The 21,626-nt window shown below is 49.9% G+C and overlaps 2 protein-coding genes across 6 annotated transcripts in view; one reads left to right on the plus strand and one right to left on the minus strand.

Annotated features, from left to right (window-relative positions):
- Nucleotides 1-566: 566 nt before the first annotated feature.
- Nucleotides 567-21,626, minus strand: part of LOC138686109 (T-cell activation Rho GTPase-activating protein-like) — a 42,532-nt gene continuing 21,472 nt past the window's right edge. Inside the window, exons 1-11 of one of the 5 annotated variants that reach the window (XM_069787472.1) lie at nt 7,042-9,459; nt 6,660-6,836; nt 5,993-6,084; nt 5,788-5,898; nt 5,269-5,374; nt 5,075-5,184; nt 4,711-4,893; nt 4,378-4,495; nt 3,933-4,080; nt 2,384-2,476; nt 567-2,298 (exon numbers count right to left, since the gene is read on the minus strand). In XM_069787472.1, the coding sequence (XP_069643573.1) occupies nt 5,271-5,374; nt 5,788-5,898; nt 5,993-6,084; nt 6,660-6,836; nt 7,042-7,283 (726 nt within the window). In that variant the 5' untranslated portion in view covers nt 7,284-9,459 and the 3' untranslated portion in view covers nt 567-2,298; nt 2,384-2,476; nt 3,933-4,080; ... (2 more) ...; nt 5,075-5,184; nt 5,269-5,270. Of the gene's footprint in view, nt 2,477-3,932; nt 4,081-4,377; nt 4,496-4,710; nt 5,185-5,268; nt 5,375-5,787; nt 5,899-5,992; nt 6,085-6,659; nt 6,837-7,041; nt 9,460-21,626 lie in introns of those variants that run through there. The other 4 variants (XM_069787473.1, XM_069787471.1, XM_069787474.1 and 1 more) reach the window with 4 other exon arrangements.
- On the plus strand, nt 13,183-19,830 carry LGALSL (galectin like). Its single transcript, XM_069787476.1, has 5 exons — nt 13,183-13,585; nt 13,757-13,828; nt 13,975-14,063; nt 14,547-14,724; nt 17,426-19,830. The coding sequence occupies exons 1-5, from the start codon at nt 13,553-13,555 to the stop codon at nt 17,567-17,569; spliced, it is 516 nt and encodes a 171-aa protein (XP_069643577.1). The 5' UTR covers nt 13,183-13,552; the 3' UTR covers nt 17,570-19,830.

A 21,626-nucleotide genomic window follows, 5' to 3' on the forward strand; every position in this document is an offset into this window, starting at 1 on the left:
AAAGATATGATTCCCATTTTCCAGGTTTCATTTGCAGAAAGCGCTGTCGTGGTTTAACCCCAGTCAGCAACTAAGCACCATGCAGCTGCTCACTCACTTCCCCCCCACCCAGTGGGATGGGGGAGAGAATCGGAAAAAAAAGTAAAACTTGTGGGTTGAGATAAGAACAGTTTAACAGAACAGAAAGGAAGAAACTACCACTAATAATAATAATAATAATAACACTAATAAAATAACATTAATAATAAAAGGATTGGAATATACAAAACAAGTGATGCATAATGCAGTTGCTCACCACTCGCTGACCGATGCCCAGTTAGTTCCTGAGCAGAATTCCCCCCCAGGCTAACTCCCCCCAGTTTATACACTGGGCATCACACCACATGATATGGAATACCCCTTCAGCCAGTTTGGGTCAGCTGTCCTGGCTGTGTCCCCTCCCAACTTCTTGTGCCCCTCCAGCCTTCTTGCTGGCTGGGCATGAGAAGCTGAAAAATCCTTGACTTAGTCTAAACACTACTTGGCAACAACTGAAAACATCACTGTGTTATCAACATTCTTCTCATACCAAACTCAAAAACATAGCACTATACCAGCTACGAGGAAGGCAATTAACTCTATCCCAGCTGAAACCAGCACTGTAAAACCAGAAATATTAAGGCAAGTCTTTTAACTTACAGATGAAGAATATTTTCTGTGGACCTTCTCAAAATAGTAAACAGCTCCCACCCTGTCCTGCAGACCATGCAAAGCAACAGGAAGCCTCTTCTGGACTGAGCAGTGTCATGGTCTGTTTTGATCTCTCACATTTACAGGACAACATACTCTGTAAATTCAACTATATTTTATGAGCTCATTAGGAAAACAAACGAACAAACAAACAAAAATGGCAAACAAGGGCTCAATCCCCTTCGTATGGAATAGCCTAACGTGGATTCACTCATTCACCACTTAATTTATTAGGTTTTGAACTCACAAGTTCTCTAATTCATAACTGGTAATCTGTAACTCATAACTTGTAACTTGTGCACTTATGAGCAAAACAGTTCCCGAGTCGATGGTGAGAGTGCTCATCCTTCCTCCTCCATCACGGTACGGGTGTCCTCTGTATCACACCGGGATACACAAAAGCCTCAGCAGTCGGGCTGCTGTTGGAGCTGCTTCAAAAGCTTTTTGGGTGAGCTGACACATTTATACTGCCCAGTCTGGAAGTTAATCTATACCACTGCCATGAGTTAGGGGGGGTCTGAGAAAACTGCCCGACAATAAGTGTGCAAGGAGGATGGCTGCAGGGGACAGCAAGCTGCAGGTGACAGTGGCTGCAGTGGACCTTTAGCCCTTCCTGGCCTTGCCCTGCCTATGCCTTGCCCTTGCTCTGACCTCATGGTGCTGCTCCAAGGAGATACCCAAAACTCACCAGGACATGGTCCTGGGCAACCTGCTCTAGGTGAGCCTGCCTGAGCAGATGTTGGACCAGATGACCTCCACAGGTCCCTTCCAGCCTGTGTGATATTGTGCTCTGGTTTCACTCCTAAAGCACCTCAACTCAGCCCTGATGCCCACTGGAAAGGATGCTGAACAAGGGATGATTCCAAACTCCTCCCCAAGGATTCATCACAAAACAACAGCTCCCCACAACAGAATATCCTATGGCAGACACAGTCAGAAGAGAGAAAAGGTCATTTTATTGTGGACATGAACTGTGGGGATGCAGCAGTCATAGCGGTTCAGCCAGTGAAAATTAATCAGCACCTGCAATGACAGTCAGAAAGCTCTGATAAATCCATAAAGGCAGAAAGAGGCAGGATTTTGTTCCCCTTTCTTGGGGAACACTGTTTACAAGGAATTGTTTATGGCCCAGGAGAGAGAGTTATTGCTGCCATTGGCTACGGAATGGCTCTGGGGCCTTATCCCCATGGGTAATGCCCTTAGAGACCTGTGCATGTGCAGAGATGCACAGTGCCCTGGTGCCACACAGCAGGGCTTGATTGGGAGCCCCTGGGGAGCTGCCATGGAGTTCTTTCCAAACCCTGCACAGCACCATCCCTCGCTGTCCCCTGTCAGTGAGCTGGACTGACTTAGAGCAGTGCTGAGAGTTGAGAAAGATGGGCAGCAGAGCCTGGTACACACCTGGGCTTCCTGACCTTCTGCACCTTCCTGCATCTTTTCATTGGTCAATCCCCCAAAACTTTTTCTCTTCCTCCTCTTCTTTTCCATGTGGCTTTCACTCTCCTCTCCCCAGCCGTTTTCTCTTTTTGGTTTCTTCTGTTTTCCTTGTCCTGGGGAGAGCCTGCAAACCTTTCCACCCACAGTGGTATTAATTAGGGAGAGCCACGACCCACTGGAGTCAGTTCTCATTTTAACCAAAGCAAGCTCATTTTACCTTCTTTCCCGTGAACGGCTCGCCAGTTTTTCTGGGTGCCCCAGGGAGTCTGCCCACGCTCTTGGGGGTGATCAGAGGCAAAGCTGGAGCTGTCTACAACAGAAATGCTGGAGTTGGCGGGTGGCAAGAGATGACCTGCAGTCGTAAGCGATTGTTTGCCCCATTGCTACCTTAGATCTCCAGAGCAGATCCCTTTGGCTGGTTTGCAGCAGCCACATCTTGCACAGACAGTCTCCCCGCCTCCCCAAAATAGACTTGATGAAGTGGGACCTGAGCAAAACCCCTCTGAAGTTGGCAGCTACTCCCCCCTGTCTTTTCGTAGGTATTTTGTGGGCATTTTGTTTGATTAAGCACATGCCTAGTTGTATTGGGTTTGCATGGCAAGGTTTTGGAGGGGGGGGCTACAGGGGTGGCTTTTGTGAGAAACTGCTGGAAGCTTCCCCTGTGTCTGATAGAGTTAATGCCAGCTGGCCCCAAGATGGACCCGCTGCTGGCCAAGGCCGAGCCCATCAGCAACAGTGGTAACGCCTCTGGGATAACATATTTAATAAGGGAAAAAAGTTGCTGCAGCACAGAAACTGCAGCCAGAGAGAGGAGTGAGAACATGTGAGAGAAACAACCCTGCAGACCCCCAGGTCAGTGAAGGAGGAGGGGGAGGAGATGCTCCAGGCACCAGAGCAGAGATTCCTCTGCAGCCCGTGGGGAAGACCATGGTGAGGCAGGCTGTCCCCCTGCAGCCCATGGAGGTCCATGGTGGAGTAGATATCCACCTGCAGCCCGTGGAAGACCCCACACCGGAGCAGGTGGATGTCCAAGGGAGGCTGTGACCATGTGGGAAGCCTGCATTGGAGCAGGCTCCTGGCAGGACCTGTGGACCCGTGGAGAGAGGAGCCCATGTTGGAGCAGGTTTTCCAGCAGGACTTGTGACCCCATGGGGGACCCACACTGGAGCAGGGGAAGAGTGTGAGGAGTCCTGCCCCTGAAGAGGATGAAGTAGCAGAGACAACATGTGATGAACTGACCATAACCGCCATTCCCCATTCCCCTGTGCCACTGGCGGGGGTAAGTAGAGAATTCCGGAGTGAAGCTGTGCCTGGGAAGAAGGCCAGGGTGGGGGGAAGGTGTTTTAAGATTTGGGTTTATTTCTCATTACCCTACTCTGGTTTGATTGGCAGTAAATTAAGTTAATTTTCCCTAAGTCGAGTCTGTTTTGCCCATGACAGTAATTGGTTGAGTGATCTCTTCCTGTCCTTATCTTGACCTACCAGCCCCTTGTTATATTTTCTCTCCCCTGTCCAGCTGAGGAGTGGGAGTGATAGAGCGGCTTTGGTGGGCACCTGGCATCCAGCCGGGGCCAACTCACCACACTAGTGCATTTGAGAAACAACCCTGCCAGTCTTCCTTACTATGTATCATCCCAGGAGGTGGAGGAATAACCCGGACACCCACCAGCTCTACTGCCAGGCAGAGGCACAGCAGCAACTTGGCCTCATCAGAAACCCCCTCTCCTACATCAGACACACTGTCAGTGTTTGAGGATCTGACATACCTCTCCCATTTCAGACTCCACCACCCTATCTCTCCCCCTGCTTCGTTGAGGACACCAAGCAGAGAGGGGGAGCTGTGCGGCAAGGCTTCTGCCTGATGCTTGGTGTCTGCTGTGACTGCAAGGATGTTTTGCTCATCCAAATGCAGATCTAGAAAGAAAAAGCATGTGCAGCAAAGAAGTGACTTCCTGAAAGTAAAACAGCTCAAGCAAAACCTACCCAAAGCCCTACATCACTTATGATTTCAGCCCTCTGATGCCCTGCCTGCAGTCTTCAGTTCATCTTGCAGAGCAAACCATTCACACACCAAGAGGCAGTGGCCAAACAGGTCACAGGACAAGCAGAGCTGAGAGGATAACACTCAATGCCCAGCCATGCCAGAAATGATGCTGACATTTCTGGCGTTCCCAGCCCCAGCCTGTGACAACCCTCAGTCCCTCCTCTCACCTCTGGATCTCTCCATGAGGGCTGGCAACTCCTTGGCTGCTGGACAGGAAGGGTCATTTGTCTCCTCCCCAAAGAGTTCCCTGCAGTTCTCCATCAGAAACTCCACCAGCACCTTCACCTGCACACATCAAACCCTTGGTCTCAACCCAGCTGCCTGAAAATGGACCAAGCAGCCTTTCCCACTCCTGACCCTTGCTTCTGCACAGAAGGCTGTGGCTGTGCGACTTCCTTTCTGGGCAGCCACCCCACCAGCATTTGCTCAAGGAAAGACGTCTGAGCAGCCAAGCTCCAATGGGCCAGGAAGGCTGCAGCCGGCTGGCCAATACAGCGTACCTTCTCAGTGACCTCCAGCATGGCCTCCAGTGGGAGCAGGTCCTCATTGGGTGGGCTCAACAGGTTAGGCCCAACGCACATGGCCAGGTTGCTGCAGCTCATCTTGCTGGCAGCTGTGTTGTGGCCAATATGCTGGAGGAGGGACAGCAGCCACTTCAGGAGGAGGAGATTGGCTGCAGGCAACTTCTCGGCCACCATGAGGGAACAGCAACACAAGGTTAATAAACCAGATGTTGCCCCACAGCCATCCCCCAGGCTTGGCCGAGGGAGGTGGGAGCCAGCAGCTGTGTTGCACAGCTTTCCAGGTGCTCTCAGCCAGTGGTCGGGGCTCCTGCTCAACAGGCAGGCTGCTGCCCACACTTACGCTTTCAGGTCTTCCATCTCCTCCTCCTTGCTGGTCTTCTGCATGGCTGCCATCCAGTCCTCATAGAGGTTGTTCACGAGGAGCTTGGAGGGGATGCTTCAGAGGAAGTCCTGCAAGGCCAAGGGCTCCATCTGAGCCTTTGAACACTCCAGGCCAGCCAGCAGCTCCTCTAGCTGCAGGTCAGAAGCACTCACCTTCAAGATGATGGCCAGCAGCAGTACAGGCTGGCTTCCCAGGTCGATGTCTGCATCACGGTCCAGGGCCTCCCACAGCTCCCAAAACGCTGTCCTGCTGGCAGCTCTGTAGAATACCCCCTTTGTCGAAGGCCCTTCCTGCTGCAGGACAGCCAGCAGCTCCAGCAGGAGAGGCAGGAGGACAGTTGCTTGGCTGAGGAGCTGCCTTCCAGCAGCAGTGGTCAGAGCACTGCCCCAGACCTGGCTCCTTGCTGGGTGTGAAGAGCCCAATCCCCTGTCCCCAGAGCTCCTGGGGACACCCACCGCCTCTATGGAGCATCCGGAGGGAGGACTGGGGACCCCGTGGCCAGGCTGGTTTATCTGGATGGGCTGGGGCAGTGTGCCAGCCTCCCTGCAGAGGGCTGCCAGGGACTGGCCAAACAGTGTCCTGCTGCAGCTGGAGCTTGCCTGCCCTGGCAACCCTCTCCCGCTCCCTGAGTAGCACCACGGGACCCTCCCACACAAGCTCACCCCACTCACCGCACATCCTTGGCACGCCAGCACAGCCAAAGGTAGGTGAAAGGCAGCCATTCTCACCTTTGCCTGGCCCTCCGTCAGCCCCTCCAGGCTCCTGGTGCTGAATGACCTCCACTGGGAAGAGAGAAGAGGTGGAAGAAGGTGAGCAGAGATGCCTCTGCTGCTCAGCGGGAGGACCAGTGCTCGGGGACAGAGCCCGGACACTCACGGCATGGCGGCGGCTCAGCTCCTTCTCCAGGAGTTTGAGTGATGGGAGTCAGGTCACCTGGGCTCTCTTGGCTCCTTCTGGTGTCCTGTGCACTGGGAAGGGACAGGGAGACAGCTGGGTGAGCCCCAAGCTGCCTCTTCTTTCTTGTCAGGCAGCTCTGCCTGAGAGCTGCCCACAGCTGCGGGGGCACCTCTACCCAGCTGGGGAGCCATGTTCCCCTGTCCAGCTGTGCCTGCAGCATCCCCCCAGTTTACCCCAGCAGTGTGCCCACCCACAGCTCCTTCAGCACCCAGGAACTGCAGAAAGAGGAGAAATAGCATCAGGCCCCACTGCCCCCCAGCCCATGGGCAGAGGCAAGCACCTGCACAGCCCTGCCCCGTGGGGAAGGACACAGGGGCAGGACGAAGCCCCGTGGAGCAGTACAGAGGCACTGCCCAAGCCCTGGCTCCCTCTGTCCTGCTAGAGCAGCTGCTTTTGCCCTTCCCTTCTGGGGACCAAGAGGTGACCAGGGGATGTAGGACATGGAAATGCCCCAATCCATCTCTGCTGGCGTGCTGTTTGCTCCCTGCCCAGGCTCTGCATGGAGGGCAGAGGGCATTCACAGGATGGCATGGGCATGGTTGGGAACCTCTCCTGCCCAGCCATGGCACGTGGCACCACAACTCACCCAAAATTGGCAATGCAGGAGCCAGTGGGCCAGATGAACATGAGGGAGGTCCTGTCCTCATCACTGCCTTCCTCCTCCTCCTCCTCTTTTTCCTCCCCTGCCAACTCCTTCCTGCCGCTCAGCACCCACAGCTGGTCCAGGGCCAGGTGGAGCTGTGGGCACATGGTGGTGCCACTTCTGCAGAGATGAGAGGCAGGCGGTGAGCTGGAGGTGGCCTCCTTGGGGTCCCTGCAGCCAGAGCCCTGTCCCCCACCTGCTGCTGGGACGGACATTGGTACATTCAGCACCAAGGTCCCAGGGCCTGGGGCTGGTGCCAGTGTGTCCCTGCCCTGATCCCAGAGCCAGGGATGGGTGAGAGGCAGCTAGGCTCTGAAGGTCCTACTGCAACTTGGCGAGCACCAGTTCCTCCTGGAGGAGGAGAAGGCACCTCTTGCTCCTCTTGTGGCCCTGGGTCAACTGCATGTTTGTGGTCAGCACTGGCTCAACATTGGTGAGAGCCTCCCTGCAGAGCAGAGAGCAGTGGGCATGAGAAAGGCCACTGCTGCGGGGCCTGGCTGTGCCCACGTGTCCCGAAGCCGCAGGGAGAGCCCACCTGGAGCCGCAGCAGCAGTTGGCCTGGCCCATCCCACCCGGGACAGGAGGACCCTCGCCGTGCACCAAGGATGCGGCCCAGTTGTCAACAGCAAGGATGGGAAGTGAGGTGCCAGTGCCGGCTCAGTGCTGCTCAGCCAGATCCTGCCTCCTCCCAGCGCTCCTCCGTGCCAGCACAGCTCCGTCCTGCTGTCTCTGATGGCTGTGGGCTCCAACTGATCCACGTTTCGACCCCAATGGAAACTGGGGGTGGCCCTGGAGCAGGCACTGGGGTGGGGGTTCTCTCCAGTATGGCTATGCCTGTCTTGCACTGGGGAGCCCAAAGCAGGACAGAGCAGAGGGGAAGGACCACCTCCCTCCACCTTCTGGCAGCGCTCCTTGCCTTGGGGTTCACTGCTGGCTCCTGGCCTCCAACTAGACTCGGTGTCGCTGGTCACCACCCTCTGGGCGCAGCCACACAGCCAGTTTTCCATCCACTGCACTACTCATCAGCCCATGTGGTGCTTGTTTTCTTCCAGTCCTGAGGCACATCTCCCTTTTAGAGTGGCCTCGCAAGGCCATCTGCCAGCTCTCTCAGCACTTGAGGGTGCACCCCAAAGGGACCCATCAGGGACTTGTGCATCTCCAGTTTGCTTAAGTGTTCTCTAATCTCATCCTCTTCCACCTGATCCTACCAGATCCTCTTGCACTAAGGGTACCTCTTCTTTGCTCCAGCCTCTCCCCCAGGTCTCCAGGGCTTGGGATGTCTGAAGGCTGGTCTTGCTAGAACCATCATGCCCCAGGATGATTGGCAGAACCTAGACCATCCTGAAGCACAGGCATAGCCTAGTGAAGTTCAAGAGAGTTTTAAGAGGGAGAAAAATACTTCCCTAAAAATGTGGCTGTATGATGAGTTCTTGTGGCCACAGGGAACTGGGCATTGTATCTGTTTTCACTGCCTTCTCCTGTGCTTGGTCCTGCCTTATGGTGCTCAGCAGCTATGGTCTTCACTTCTCTGTCAGCAGTTTAGTGGGGAAGCAGTGGCCAGGGTTTCCAATCAGCAGCAACGTGGTGTTGCCACCTGCTTAGCAAGGAGGTCCCTAAGCCACTGTGCCTTGGTCAGGGGTGTGTGTGGCTTTCCTTGGATTCCCCATGTCTGTGCCTGGGGCATTTGCAATCAGTCTCACCCTATGTTTGCAGGTCTCCCTGGGCCACTGCGATGAGGATTACAAGTGCATCGTTTCTGTTTCCAAAATAGCAAGGCCACTTCTTGTTAGGGGACAGGGAGAAAGAGGATAAACAGCAGTCACTAATAATTTAAAATGTACATAGAAAGAAGAGCTTTTGACATGCTGATACTGATGGGTAAAAGCCCTTTAGCGGTCTTTTTCTACATCCTCTGGTAGATGTGTTGCAGGCATGATGCCCCATGGTCATGAATCTTCACCTTTAAAATCAGGAGGTTGGACTGAAAATCACAAGATTTTTAAATATATGTATATAACGGTCCTTTTTATTTGCCGCTAGATTTCAGTTGTTAGGAAAGTAGCCAAATTCTCAAATTGCTACAAACTGCCTCTTTTTAAAAAAAAAAAAAAAGCTTGAATAAAATAAAAGCTAGGTATTTGTGAAATGACAAAGACCTCAGAACTGAAACTGAAAGACAAAAGAACCAACATTATGAGATTCAGGATAAAATTGTTGAAATATGATAATACCAAAGTCCCAAATAAGACACAGCAGGAAAGACCAGCCTCTGATGCATTTGGACATTGATTCTCTGTATAAATGACTGGAAGAGCTGAAAGACTTCGAACATGAACAGCCTTCAACCAGCAAGTAATGCCTTATCTGACATGCCTTTATGTACATGCCCTTGGTTCCTGGTGCAGACTCCAGCAAACAATCGCAAGACAAATATTTCTGATACACATGTGCTCTGCACCAGACATGCAGCAGTTCTGTATGCGACCAAATGATTCACTCACCAAGACCATCTCCTTAAACACCAGTTTACACAATCTCTGTTACTGAGAGCCCCAGAAAACTGACTTCTCCACTGGATTCATGCACAGTCAGAACTTGAATCCCTAAGGGCAAGACTCAGACCAGAATAATTCAGGAGGCAACAAGAAGCAAGGAAGCCATATGAAATAAATGTCAAGAGGGGGGTGCTGCTCCTGGCCCTGGATTCCCTCCTCCATCCATGAAGATGTGAAACCACTAGCATGCTAAACACCCTCCCCACACTGTCCATACCAATAACTGTCATTTGTCTTTCCCACAGGTGAGCGTGGGAGGGCAGGCTTATGAACATTTCCACAGGTACATGGCACCCCGCACTTTAGACTCAGTACGCAGTGCCAAGGGAATCCATCCTCGGGACACTTTGAAGCCACACGGCAAGCAGGCAAGTACAACTTCTTCCACTCTGCTCTCCAGCCCCTTGCAATATGTCGTCAGCACTGTCCTCTCCCAAGACCTGCCTTGGGCACCCACCCAGGGCAAATTTATGCAAGGTTGGATTTGGTCTCCCAGACCTCTGCCTGATGATTTGCAGTGGCAAAGCTACAAAGGTCAAAAAAACCCACCCAACCCAAATAACTGTTTATCAGCACTGCAGTTTTACTGCTGCAGTTCTGAAAAGGAGTAATTCCTCTGAACTATTATATACTTGGCTCCAACCACTCAGTCAAACTTATTCCCAGACTTTCTCTCTTATTGTATTACTCAGCTTTCTCCAAGTCTTACAAAAATCAGGACTCTGGTGCCTTGCCACCCAGAAACCAAAGGAAGCTTCCATGAAACCAGCAAACACCTCCCGTCTTCTTACCAACATCATTAAAAAAGCAAAACAAATCACAGAAGTTGTACAAGTCAGCCTATAAATGCAGGCGTGAGGAGAGCAATGTCAGTGGTAATGGGGCAAGAAAGGCAGGGTAATTATACCACACCAAAATTGCGATCGTGCTGCATTCCTTTCCGGTGAAGGCCGGCTAAGAATTAGATACACCTTTTTAAATCATCAAAGGGAGTGGCTGCAAGATACAAGGTGCTGCGATTAAGATGAAGTTCTGGGTTTGCCAGTTCTCAGCGATGGCCTTAGTGGCTGGGCTGGGCGTGTCATTAACTGTTCCCAAATGGTATTCACACCATGCCACTTCTTTTTAATCTTTATACAATTTTCAGTATTTCAAAAGTCCCAGGCTCCCACTGAGCAAAGGGCTGTATGAACCCAGAAATGGAAGACAATACCTATCCACAAAGTTTTTTGTACTTGGTCAACCAGTAACTTGTACCTCAGTGTTATTTCAGTGGAGCACAAACATTTATCATATTGCTCCAGCTACTACCATGAGGTCTGAAAGTTCAGGCCCTCAAGCATGAAACCTCAAGAGCTTCCCTGTCAAGAAGGCTGGTACAAATACTGAACAGGACCCATTTAGTGCAGGTGATCTAACAAGGACTGCATGGGTGAGGGAACAGATTTGGTTCAGACCTCTCCCTTTTTCAGAAGAACAAGTGCAGGAGCTTAGATGGCAGGACTCACCCTGCAGCCCTTTACAAAGGGGAACCTGCTGAGAAGCTGGGTCTCAGGGAAGCTCCTCCACGGGTGGGAGGCACAGTGCTGCCCAGAAACGCAACCCTGCTCCACAGACCACTGAGCAATGCAGAGGTAGGTAGTCCTCTTCTGCTGGAGAATGCCTCCCTAGGAGAAACCACAGGAGTAGCCATCACACAGGCAGGACAGCGGCACACAGAGGCAGCTCAGGCTGCCTCACCTTGTTTGTGGTGCAAACAGGATTTACGATGTCCTCCTGGGCTGTTATGGGGCAAGAGAAGAACGTGGCATGGAAACAGAAAGGCGCAGACTACCGGTGCCTTAAAAACACAGGGATGTCCTCCCGCATTGTAACTGCATATTGCAGGTTGTTCCAGTCAATCTTTCCATGGCCAACAAAACAAACATTGCATTTGTGCTAGTTTTTGGAAAACACGCCAAAAAAGACAAACACAAGGCAAAGCAGCTAGCCAAATGGCCAAGTCTTGCTATTTAATTATTTTGAAATGAAAAAGTTCAATTAAAACCAGCTACAAAACAAAGACATAATGATGACCTCTCTCCTCACAAGAATTCATGCTTTGGCACAAACAACTGGCTGGCCTGATTTTATGTCCAATAAACTTAATCTTATCCAATAAAGTGGCTCCCTGTACAGCAGCCGAAAAACTGAGGTGTTCTGAAAAGAGCTCTTTGGGCATCATGTAACACTGTACCACTATATAAATAAAAAAAAGCTTAGGGTGATCTCTGTTCTCTCTTAGGCCAACAGAAAAAAAAGCACAATGCAGCTGGCATCAGCACTGGTGAGGCGAGCAGCACATGGGAGCTAACAAAACCATCAGGCTAACTCCAGTTCCTCTTTGTGGTGAACTTGTGAATGCACTCAACTCGCCACTCAAAAGCCAACTGTTTCTAATGTGCAATGGTTTCATGTTACTGCACTGTTTATGAATTCAGTCTCCTGGCAGTATTTGAGGAAGGTGCTTTCCCACGTGGTGATGGCTGACACCCAATGTTTTGGCATGAAGAAAACAGTCCAGTGGTTTTCCCATGCTGAGACCTGGGCTACAGGGATGCCTGCTGCCATTGTGTCCAGCTATGCTGGTGCAACTGAAGAAGTCGTGACTTCAGTACGTGACTTCCAGCAGAGCTGTATGCACAAACATAAGCTTCTATGAGCCATCTCCAGCTGGGCATCCAGAGATGAAAACATCCCCAAATTAGTGGGCACTATTGAAAAAAGTAACCAAGCGTCTGAACACTTGCACAATCTGTACTTACTCTCAGTAGCTCTTCATTTCTCTAATGGCTGGCATCACCTACCGACTGCAAGCGTTTCCCAATGGACACGCACCGTCATATTGAAACCCTAAACACTGCAGTGACTTAGCTTCTTCCACTCCACTTTACTCAACATAATTAATCCTCACAGTACCAAAGAGGAGGAAGGACAGTGACATTCACCAACCCAGCCCAACACACAGGTAAGAGGCACAAAAAGCCAAGCGACCCGTGTGAGGTCCTGCAGAAAGTGGGCCAAGCCCAGTTGCTGTGTCACATTGCTAAAGAGATGTTCATGCCACCAAATCCCAGCGGCAAGGAAGCGAGAAGAAAGCCTTCCTCAATCCCCCCCCCCAGGACCCTAAACTCGTCAACAGGATCATTACGGCATGCTTGCTGGGACAAGTCACTCCTGCTGTGGTAAAAGCGAGGGATTCCTGGCATTGCATGGCAGCCGTGAGCAGGGCTGGTGGCCTCCATCGGAGCTTTGCCGTGCTCTCAGCTGAGTGGGACACCCACAGACACTGCCACATTGCATAACTACGGACACTGCATGTAAACAGGAGCTCCCACTCTGTAACGAGCCATCGACAGCCAACCGACTTATGCAATTACCGTGTCTCATTAGGAGGTTGGCGGGGAGGATTTCAAAGGAGCTGCTGCCTGACTTGGCCGAGCGGCTGCAATTCGCCCAGCAGCACGCTCAGCAGCCGCCCGCTGCCACCGGCCGTGCCACCCTCCGCCGGGAGATGTGCCCCACCAGAGCAGCGGCTCGGGGACTCGATCCCCCTGGGGGTCTACGCCGTGGGGCAGGGCACGCCGGCACGGAGGGGAGCGGCGTGACGGCTCATTTGGGGCGGGCTGAGCCGCCTCTCCATCTCTGGAGAAGGGGAGTTAGCCTCTTGGGTAACCCTCTTCGCCGCGGTGTCCAAGCTCAGAAATAAAGGTGCCCCCAGAAATAAGGGGCGCGGGGCTCCTGTGACCTGCCTCCAAGTACTCATCCCCTACAGGCCCCACGCCCCTGCCAGGGCCCACCACCGCCCCCCCTCGGCGGGGCCGGGGCCGGGGTCGGGGCCCAAGCCCGGGCGCGGCCAGGCCCAGGTCTCCCGGCTCAGGGCCGGGCCCCGCGGCCCTACCAGTCGGGCCCCGCCGCGGGGCAGGCTGCGGAGCGCAGGAAGCGGCAGCAGCCCCCGCCCTGCCCGGCTCCCCCCCGGGCCAGGGGCTGGGCTCCCCGCCGGGCGAGGCAGAGCCGGCCACCTCCCCCCCTCCTCCTCCTCCTCCTCCTCTTCTTCTTCCTCCTCCTACTCCTCCTCCTCGCCTTCCTACTTCTGCACCGGCTCCGCTCCCGCTCCGGCTCCACCGCTGCCCCTCGGCCGCCGGGGCTGCCACACAGCCCCCCTCCCTCTCTCCCTCTGTCTCCCCCGCCCCCGCCGGTCCCCCTCCGCCCCGTCCCCAGCGCCGCCGCCGCTTCCACAAGATGGCGGGGACCGTGGCCGAGCGGGACGCGCTGGTGAGTGCCGCTTTGCCCCCTCCCCGGGGCTCCGGGACGGGGACCGAGGACGGGGCTGGGGCTGGGGCTGGGGTAGGCAGGACAGGCCCCCCACGGCAGGCATCTGCGGGGCGGGGGTGCCGGGAGGGGCTCCGCCTGCCCCTGCCTCAGCGCTCTCCTTTTTACCTGCAGAAAATAGAGGATGGGCATTTAAACAACTCCCTAGGATCCCCGGTGCAAGCTGATGTGTACTTCCCTCGCCTGGTAAATCACCTTTATCTGGGGTTTTGGGGGGGGTTATTCGGTTTGGTTTTTTTTAACCCCTTTACCCCCTCCGCCCCCGGCTGCACAACGGCGGCCGCTGCTGATGCCGAGTTGACCCTCGCCACCCTCCCCCCTGTCCTTTCCAGATCGTCCCCTTCTGTGGGCACATCAAAGGAGGAATGAGGCCGGGAAAGAAGATCTTAGTTATGGGCATAGTGGACCTCAACCCCGAGAGGTAACACCCGGGCAGGGCTGCCCGCCCCGGGGGCGCTGGGCCTGGGGAGGGGGTGCGGGGGGGGAGGCCACACACACAAACACACGTACACACGGATCCCTCCTTTCTGGAGAGGGATTATTTTTATCATTTTAAATATAGCGTGCTGATTTCTCCTTTGACCCATAGAGGGGGCATTTCTTTAAGGGATTCTGTTTCCCAACATTCCACTTGGGAGTAAAGGACCGTATAGAGCATATATATGTATATACACACATATCTGCACAACGCACATATATATATATATATATATATATATATATGCTATAACCATGTTCTTGTCCCTGCTGAGCTTTCAGAGCATTCCCTGAATGAGCTGAGCCATCACCCCCCTGTGCTGCTATACCGTCAGTGGTTTTAATAAGCTGAGAAATGAGACCGCTGGCATTTGGGGCTTATTTGCTCGTTTCTGGCTGAATGAGAGCTGTTCTGTTTGTGTTGCAGCTTTGGCATCAGTCTGACTTGCGGGGAGTCGGAAGATCCTCCTGCGGATGTAGCTATTGAACTGAAAGCCGTATTTACAGACAGACAGTTTGTCAGAAACTCTTGCGTAGCAGGAGAATGGGGGGAAGAGCAATCATCTATTCCTTACTTTCCATTTATACCGGACCAACCTTTTAGGGTGAGTACCAGAATGACAGAGGCATGCGCCACATCTGATATAAGTGTAATTTGATCAGTCGCAACAGAACCCAACTTGCCTCTCATGAAATCAGCGTAGCCCACGCTTCTCTGTTTGAGACACTGGTTGCCTGTTTGTTTGTATTGATCAGAAGTTGTGTGGAGATCCCGCTGCTGCGTGTAACTGCAGGCAGTTCAGATGGGGCTGTGAACGCCTGACTGGGGTGCTATGACAAGTCAGAGGTTGTAATACTGTGTGATGAAGTGCACTTCCTGAGCTTAGTTTTATAGCTATAAATTAAAAAGTACCTCTATGTTATTAGCGCATTACAAGTTATTACTGGAGAATGTAAATACTCCATGGGACTGCCATATGTTTTGATGGTTTTTTTAATGGATATAGTGTTTGCAATTTAGTGCAGCTAATAAGGATCTTGTTCATCCTTTGTCTCCAGGGATGTTATGCTGAGGTTTACCATAGCCCTTCGTGTTAGCAGATTAAACAGCTAAGCAATAGTGGTATTCTTTTCTGAACCCTGGGATTAAACCTCCGGTCAAATTTAAGTCTGTATTCACTTGAAAATGGTGTACGTGGAAATGTTGTGGTGCAAGGGATGGACTGGATTGATCTAGAAGCAGATTCCCATCTGTAGTGTTTATGGTTATATGAAGATGTCTTTGCAAATCAGGACTAACAAAGTATGCAGCTGCAGAGGGCTGCTTCTCTCTCAGCAGCTTCACAACGTTGACGAAAAAAGGCTGCATGCCTTCTCCATGACCCAGAAAAACCCTCCTCCTCCTCCTCCCCGCCCCTCTTATGAAACCTCGCTGGCCCCTCTGCTAAATGCCAATGCTCTGACCAGCTGCCAAACTCTTAATCCTTCTTGCCCCCAAGATAATCTCCCCCAGCCCCAAAAGCTCACCGTCTCCCCAGATGCTTGGGCTTTGAGAGGGTGTTTATGACTGGGTTTGTTGTGAATTGGTTGCGCTCTACTTGCTTCTACAAACTCTCCCATCAGAACTGGCAACACCCTTTGGTGCGTGTGGGAAATGCACTTGAAAGGGCTTGGAGGCTTGGTCCTGCTCTGGCTGAGAGGGTTATACTACCTGCTGCAGTGGGTGGTGGCTGGGCCCTCAGACAAGCCAGACGAATTACCCAGAGCATGTTTTGTGGGTGTCCCACTAACGACAGTTGACATTAGAGGACAGCAATATTGCATGTTTGGCATGAGATACTGTAGAAAGGGTGTTGTTATTTTTCTTTTTTTTCCCTCCTTTTTTCCCCAATGCACAAATGGAATTTAGGCTCCCAATTGACTTTGTATCTTTGATGGTCTCCCTCTCAGTGAATAAATTAGACTATTAAGTGTTCTTGCCAATTACTTGTGATCCAGTCCAATTATCATTCTGGCGTGGCCCAGGGTGATCTGAAAAAATGGATCATAAGCAGTGTTGAGGCTAACCATATCTTTTACATAACAAGGCCTAAGGCTGGATGCACCTGCCGCAGTGACACAGGAGCTACGCGGCAGCACAGGCGCTTCCCTGTTACGTGGTATGCTACCAGGTCCCCAGGAGCTTAAGCTTTCCTGGACTGTCTGCTACCACTTATCCCAGTGCAACGTGCCCTAAGTCAGTTGGGCTTTGGCTCAGTCAGTTTATCACTGGCCCCGTTCCCGTTTTTATATGCTGCAATAGCAGCAGAGTCAAGTGCCTGGAAGCAGCACTTCACTCCAGACTACAAGCCTCTTGAAATGACCCAGGATTTACATGTGGCTTCCCTGCAGATTTTCTTCTTAACCTGTCCAGACCTGGAGGTCTCTGAGGGCTTGTACAAGAAGCATACGTTCTGTGCCCTCATATGCCTGCTTCCTGACGGGGCAGCTCCAGCAAAGCTTAACTACAGGGCACCTTCTCAAGCCACCCCTAACATCAGGAGTCTCCCAGCCTGTCCAAGCCTGTTCAGCTCCAGGCTTTGTTGCTTTTCCAGAGCATTTCTGCTGGACTCTAAGGAGGAGGGATGAGCTGTGTCCCTCCCTGATCCTGTTTGTGCCTTGTGCGAACCATCTAGCTGAATTCAAGCCACCTTGCACCCCATTTCCCTCACTGCAGCCCCAGTATGGAGTCCAGTCCAACAGGGAGTCCTGGGCTGTCTGCAGCCACAATAGTGAAGGCTTTTAGTTCTGCAGCAGCTCTGTGACTATGTATGGGAGGGGAGAGCAAACCCATCCCTCCTCTCATGTTCACTCCCTTCCAGTAAATTAACGGAAGTGTGGAAAGCATTGCAGAGGGAACTGCCCCCTCATTCTGCAGCAAAAAAATTTCTGTAGCAGGGAATGCAAGTTTTGGGTTGGAAATACAATTTCTTCCCCCTGTAATTAGCAGTTTGACTCTGTTTCTGGCATTATTCCAAGAGGCGAAACCTCCCTGATGCCAGTGGGACTGGGTTCCAGACTCCTTCCCACCACAACAGTGTGAGATTGGATTCATGTCCCTGTGAAGTAAGAGCAGATCCATCACAGTGTAACTGTTGTCATGGGGGCAAACTGGTCTCAGCCCTGGCTGTTACATGGCAGGTAAGTAGCAATTTGTGTAACCACACCAATGCTACTTAAAGGCTAATGGAGTGCTCTTTGTATTCTGTGAAATAACCTCCCAGTTACACTGTGAACAACATGCTTCATCATTTTACTTTTTTACAGGTTGAGATACTTTGCGAGCATCCCCGTTTTAGAATATTTGTGGATGGACATCAGCTCTTTGATTTTTACCATCGTATTGAAACACTGTCAGCAATTGACACGATAAAGATAAATGGAGATCTTCAGCTTACAAAACTTGGCTGAGCTTGTTAGGACTGCAGATTCCAAACCGGCTCAGGTGCCATCGTCCGTTTGGAGAAGCGACAGCCGGCTCTGGACACAGCTATGGTAGGAAGGCTGCCCCGTTCCTTTTCCGCATGCAGTTCTTCACTCCTGTGCCAATGAACCGGGCTGTTGTTTATCCTAATGAAGAACATTGTTGGTTAATAGACATTGAGCCATTTTTCTTGGATCAAAATAGCCCACCTGTGCTGGATAATCAAATTGGAATGGATTCAGAAAGACTTGCAGTTTTGTTTCAAATCTCACAGAAAGGCACTTTCTGAAATGCAGCGCTAAAACCAGTTACTGAACAGCAGTGACAACAAAAAAAAAGTTTTTCTTTTGCAAATATTGTTTCTGCACTGAAGTGGAGTAGTGTAGCACAACATAGGGCCACGTGCTGATGTCCTTACCAGGGGCCTGAGCCTGGTCCCATGGAAATCAATGGCAAAACTCCCACTCATTTTAACGGGGTACAATCAAACTGTCTACTCCTTAGTCAAGCACAATTCCTACTGATTTCTGTGGGATTTTTGCACACATCTGGGGGCCAGCTCTTCTGCTGTTGTAAATCAGCATTACCTCCATGGCTTGCAATGGAATTTTGCTGATTGCTCTGAGCCGCTGATTTGGCCCAAGGACTGTGCAAAAACTGAATGAGGGTGTGAGGACACAGCCTGTATATTTTAGTCAGGGTATTTGCATAGAATGTAGATCGTTACAAGTTTTTGCACAATGTATTGTTAATACAATTTTTAAAGCTTACCTGTAGTTTATTTATTTATACTCATATGTATTATTAGTAAAAATGAACAATCTTACTGATGGTTAAGAACAGCAAAGTGTAAACATTTTGAATGTACAAAATGTCTTAGGTTCTTTGGGTAAACTTTACATATCGTTCTTGAAAAAACATGTTTCCTATCAAACATGTAGTTACATTTTAATGGAGCCCTCTAGGCCCTGGGAAAATGTGGGCATGGTAGTTGGTGGGTGTGGGGGGAACTCTGCATATACACTAGAAACTGTTTTTCAGGGCTTACTAACTTTGCTGCACAGGATAGGTTTGAGTTAAAGTCAATCTGTTTTAAAAACCTTAAACAGCAAATTTGTAGGTTTAACTGTGCTTTTATAACCTGAGAAAAAGTTAAATTTGGCAGTCTCTCAGTTCAGAAAGAGAACCAGCCTCTTTGCAGGGGAGATGGGAGATTTTATGCACTTGTTTGAGAACATATTTGGCCTTTGATATGACAATTAAAACTTGTCTAGACAGCCAAGTTATTAATGCTTGAAAATCAGCTACTGCACATGAATAATAACTTTTCAAGTAGCTTTTTAAATAGTAGGTATAGCTGTATAAACACAGTCATTGTGCTACACTATAAATGAACACAGCCACTTTTCTTGACTTCTTTAGGACTAAATACACTTTTTTCCTTGGCTGCTCACAATAGACTGTAGCAGGTCTTTCTGAGTACTTATAATCATGATATAAATATATATTTAGGCAATTTTGAAAACATGTAATATAGGGACTTTCTAAGACACAGAATACAAAAAGATCTTTTGTAGCACAGTATTTAAGAAAAAAAAAAGAGAGAGAAGAATCTCACACACAGAACTATGTTAAACCTGCAATAAAGCTGTGGTTTAAAGCAACCATAACTGGAATATCCAAAGTTAAGGGTAGAATGCCAGTTGCAAAGCCTCATTTTGCGCTAATTTGGCCTGCAGTTAAGAAGCCTTAGACTGCAAGCAGAAATTCCAACTGTGGCTCTAGTCCAAAGCCTGTTGAGGTCAATCAGAGTCCTCTGAGCATAGAAGCCTGATTCTTATTTCATGCAAGTGCAAATCTCTTTGTAAAGCCAGGGGGCTGTCGCTGCTGCTGCAGCCAAGTTAAGAATCAGGTTGCCACCTATAAAGCGTAAGTTAAAAATGGAATTTTTAGCCTTAACATTGACATTCCCTGACTTTTCCTCCTCCTTCCAAATTAAGAGAGAACCTGTTGTTTTCCAGATGATCTTTTTATCTGGTGTGTGGCTTTTAAGTTGTACATCAGATTCTATTTGTACTCCAGATTGAATCTTGATATGAAATGTTCCTGTCTCGCTCTGTTTTTACTCTTTACATTATACATGATGACTGTGTCATTTTCCATTGTATAAAGAATGCTGACAGTGTTTCGGTACAAAATATATTCTTAAAAATGATGATAATAAAAATCCAAGGGAAAGGTGCTTCTACATGAGGTGTTTGGATTTTTCTCCAGCTTGGAAATGCTTTATGGTTCCAAAGCAGATGCAGGCAGAAGATGAATTCTGTTTGGAGAGATATTTAGCACCCCCCTGCCTAGCACTTTCTCCAGCTAGATATGTAAAGCCAGGTTTGCTGATGCAGTGCCATTGCCTGAGGCTTTCCTGCTAGTCCAGTGGGCCATAAGTAGGAGGCTGGAGAGAGGAAGTAGCACCATGACCCTAGAGTAGCACAAAACCAAAAGAGATCATCTCCCTTACAGCACACCAGTGGAGATTTCCCCTCCTTGCCTTCACTGTAGCCCAGAAAAAGCAATTTGGCTGACTGGAATTTTCAGCCGCTTGGGATTCCTGGTAGGTTAGCACAGCCCTCAGACTTTTGCTATCCTGCACAGGCTCAGCACAGCACAGTGCCTATGCCAGGGATGCCGAGATGAACTTGATGCAGGACCGTATCAGTGGCCTCTCTGTCAGGAGTAAGGGCTCAGTGATACTGCCTTGCCTCTGTTCCCACCCACTGTGCTGGGCACTCCCATTTGTTTCTGCTCCAGTAGTTTTCTGTCTCGGGAAAATGCTTTTTTGAACTTGATTCTGGTTTTGCCTTTGCATAACTCCACCAGCTGCGGCACCCACCACCTGATTCTGCCCTGTTGTGGTTTCTGAGCCAGGCTTTGAGGCAAGAAGGGCTGTGAACCCACTTCTGATGGGTTGTGGTTTGGCTGAGAGCTCAGGAAAGGGCAGAAAGTCACAGTTAAGGCTTCCACATCTATTTGTCTGTCTAACACCAGTTTGGAAGCCTTTTTTATTTTTCTTTTGCTCTTGGGCAGTACCAGGCTATGACAGGCAAAAGAAGGATGTCTATGTAACCAAGGGCAGTTCCCTTGGCTTACATTGGCTGATTGTGTTCAGAAGCAACTGCTGAACACTTCCATGTGCAGTGTAAGTCAGAGAAAACTGAGGCCTTAGATGTTTCTGTTCAGTTGGACTTTGAGCCAAATACAACTGTTTAGGATGGGAGACTGTGCTGCATAATTTATATCTGAATTTTTTGGTCTCCACACTTTAGGGATTATTCAGGTCTTCATTTTGGATATAAGCCCTACTAGACCTGAAATAAGGCTGTTTAGAAATTAGGCCAGGCCTTCAAAATGTTTTTCAGTAGGGACAAGTAGTCTGTGAGCTTCCTGGAAGCTGCAATTCTTCAGGACTGAGTGTGTGAACCAACTTTTGAGATCTTATGCTAGAATTTATTAGCTGAATATTTCTGTGGTTTCCTCTGAATGAGGGAATTAATTCTGAAATGAAAGAAGCCTTTAATGGGTAAAACCCATGTAGAGTGGAATCACTCAACTTAGCATAGCTTTATTTTTTCCAAAGAGGAAAAAGCAAAAAACCAACCAAAACACCATGACCAAATTATTTAGTTGTGTTCGGAATTGGCTGTGATAAAGCTGATTTAATTTAAAAAAAAAAAAAAAAAAAAGAGGTTATAGCCTACTCAGAAAGAGCCTTGAAATACTTCAGTATCATGTGAGGTAGTCTGTGTCTAAACATATTTCACATAAACACTTTTTCACAGCCAAGTTGTTAAAAATGTTACAAAATACCTTCTTTTTGTGTCACAATTAGACATGTTTGCCCCACCTTGAAAGAACATTTTGTACTAAATATTCATATGTTGTCTATGTGAACTTGCACTAACATATATTATATTCTCCCTCCCCCCCCTTAACTAGCTTGAGAAGAAATAAGCGTAATATTGCTAAACCGGTTGAATGTGACATCTG

Source organism: Haliaeetus albicilla, chromosome 7 (assembly GCF_947461875.1).
Source record: "Haliaeetus albicilla chromosome 7, bHalAlb1.1, whole genome shotgun sequence".
In the NCBI taxonomy this organism is placed as follows: domain Eukaryota; kingdom Metazoa; phylum Chordata; class Aves; order Accipitriformes; family Accipitridae; genus Haliaeetus; species Haliaeetus albicilla.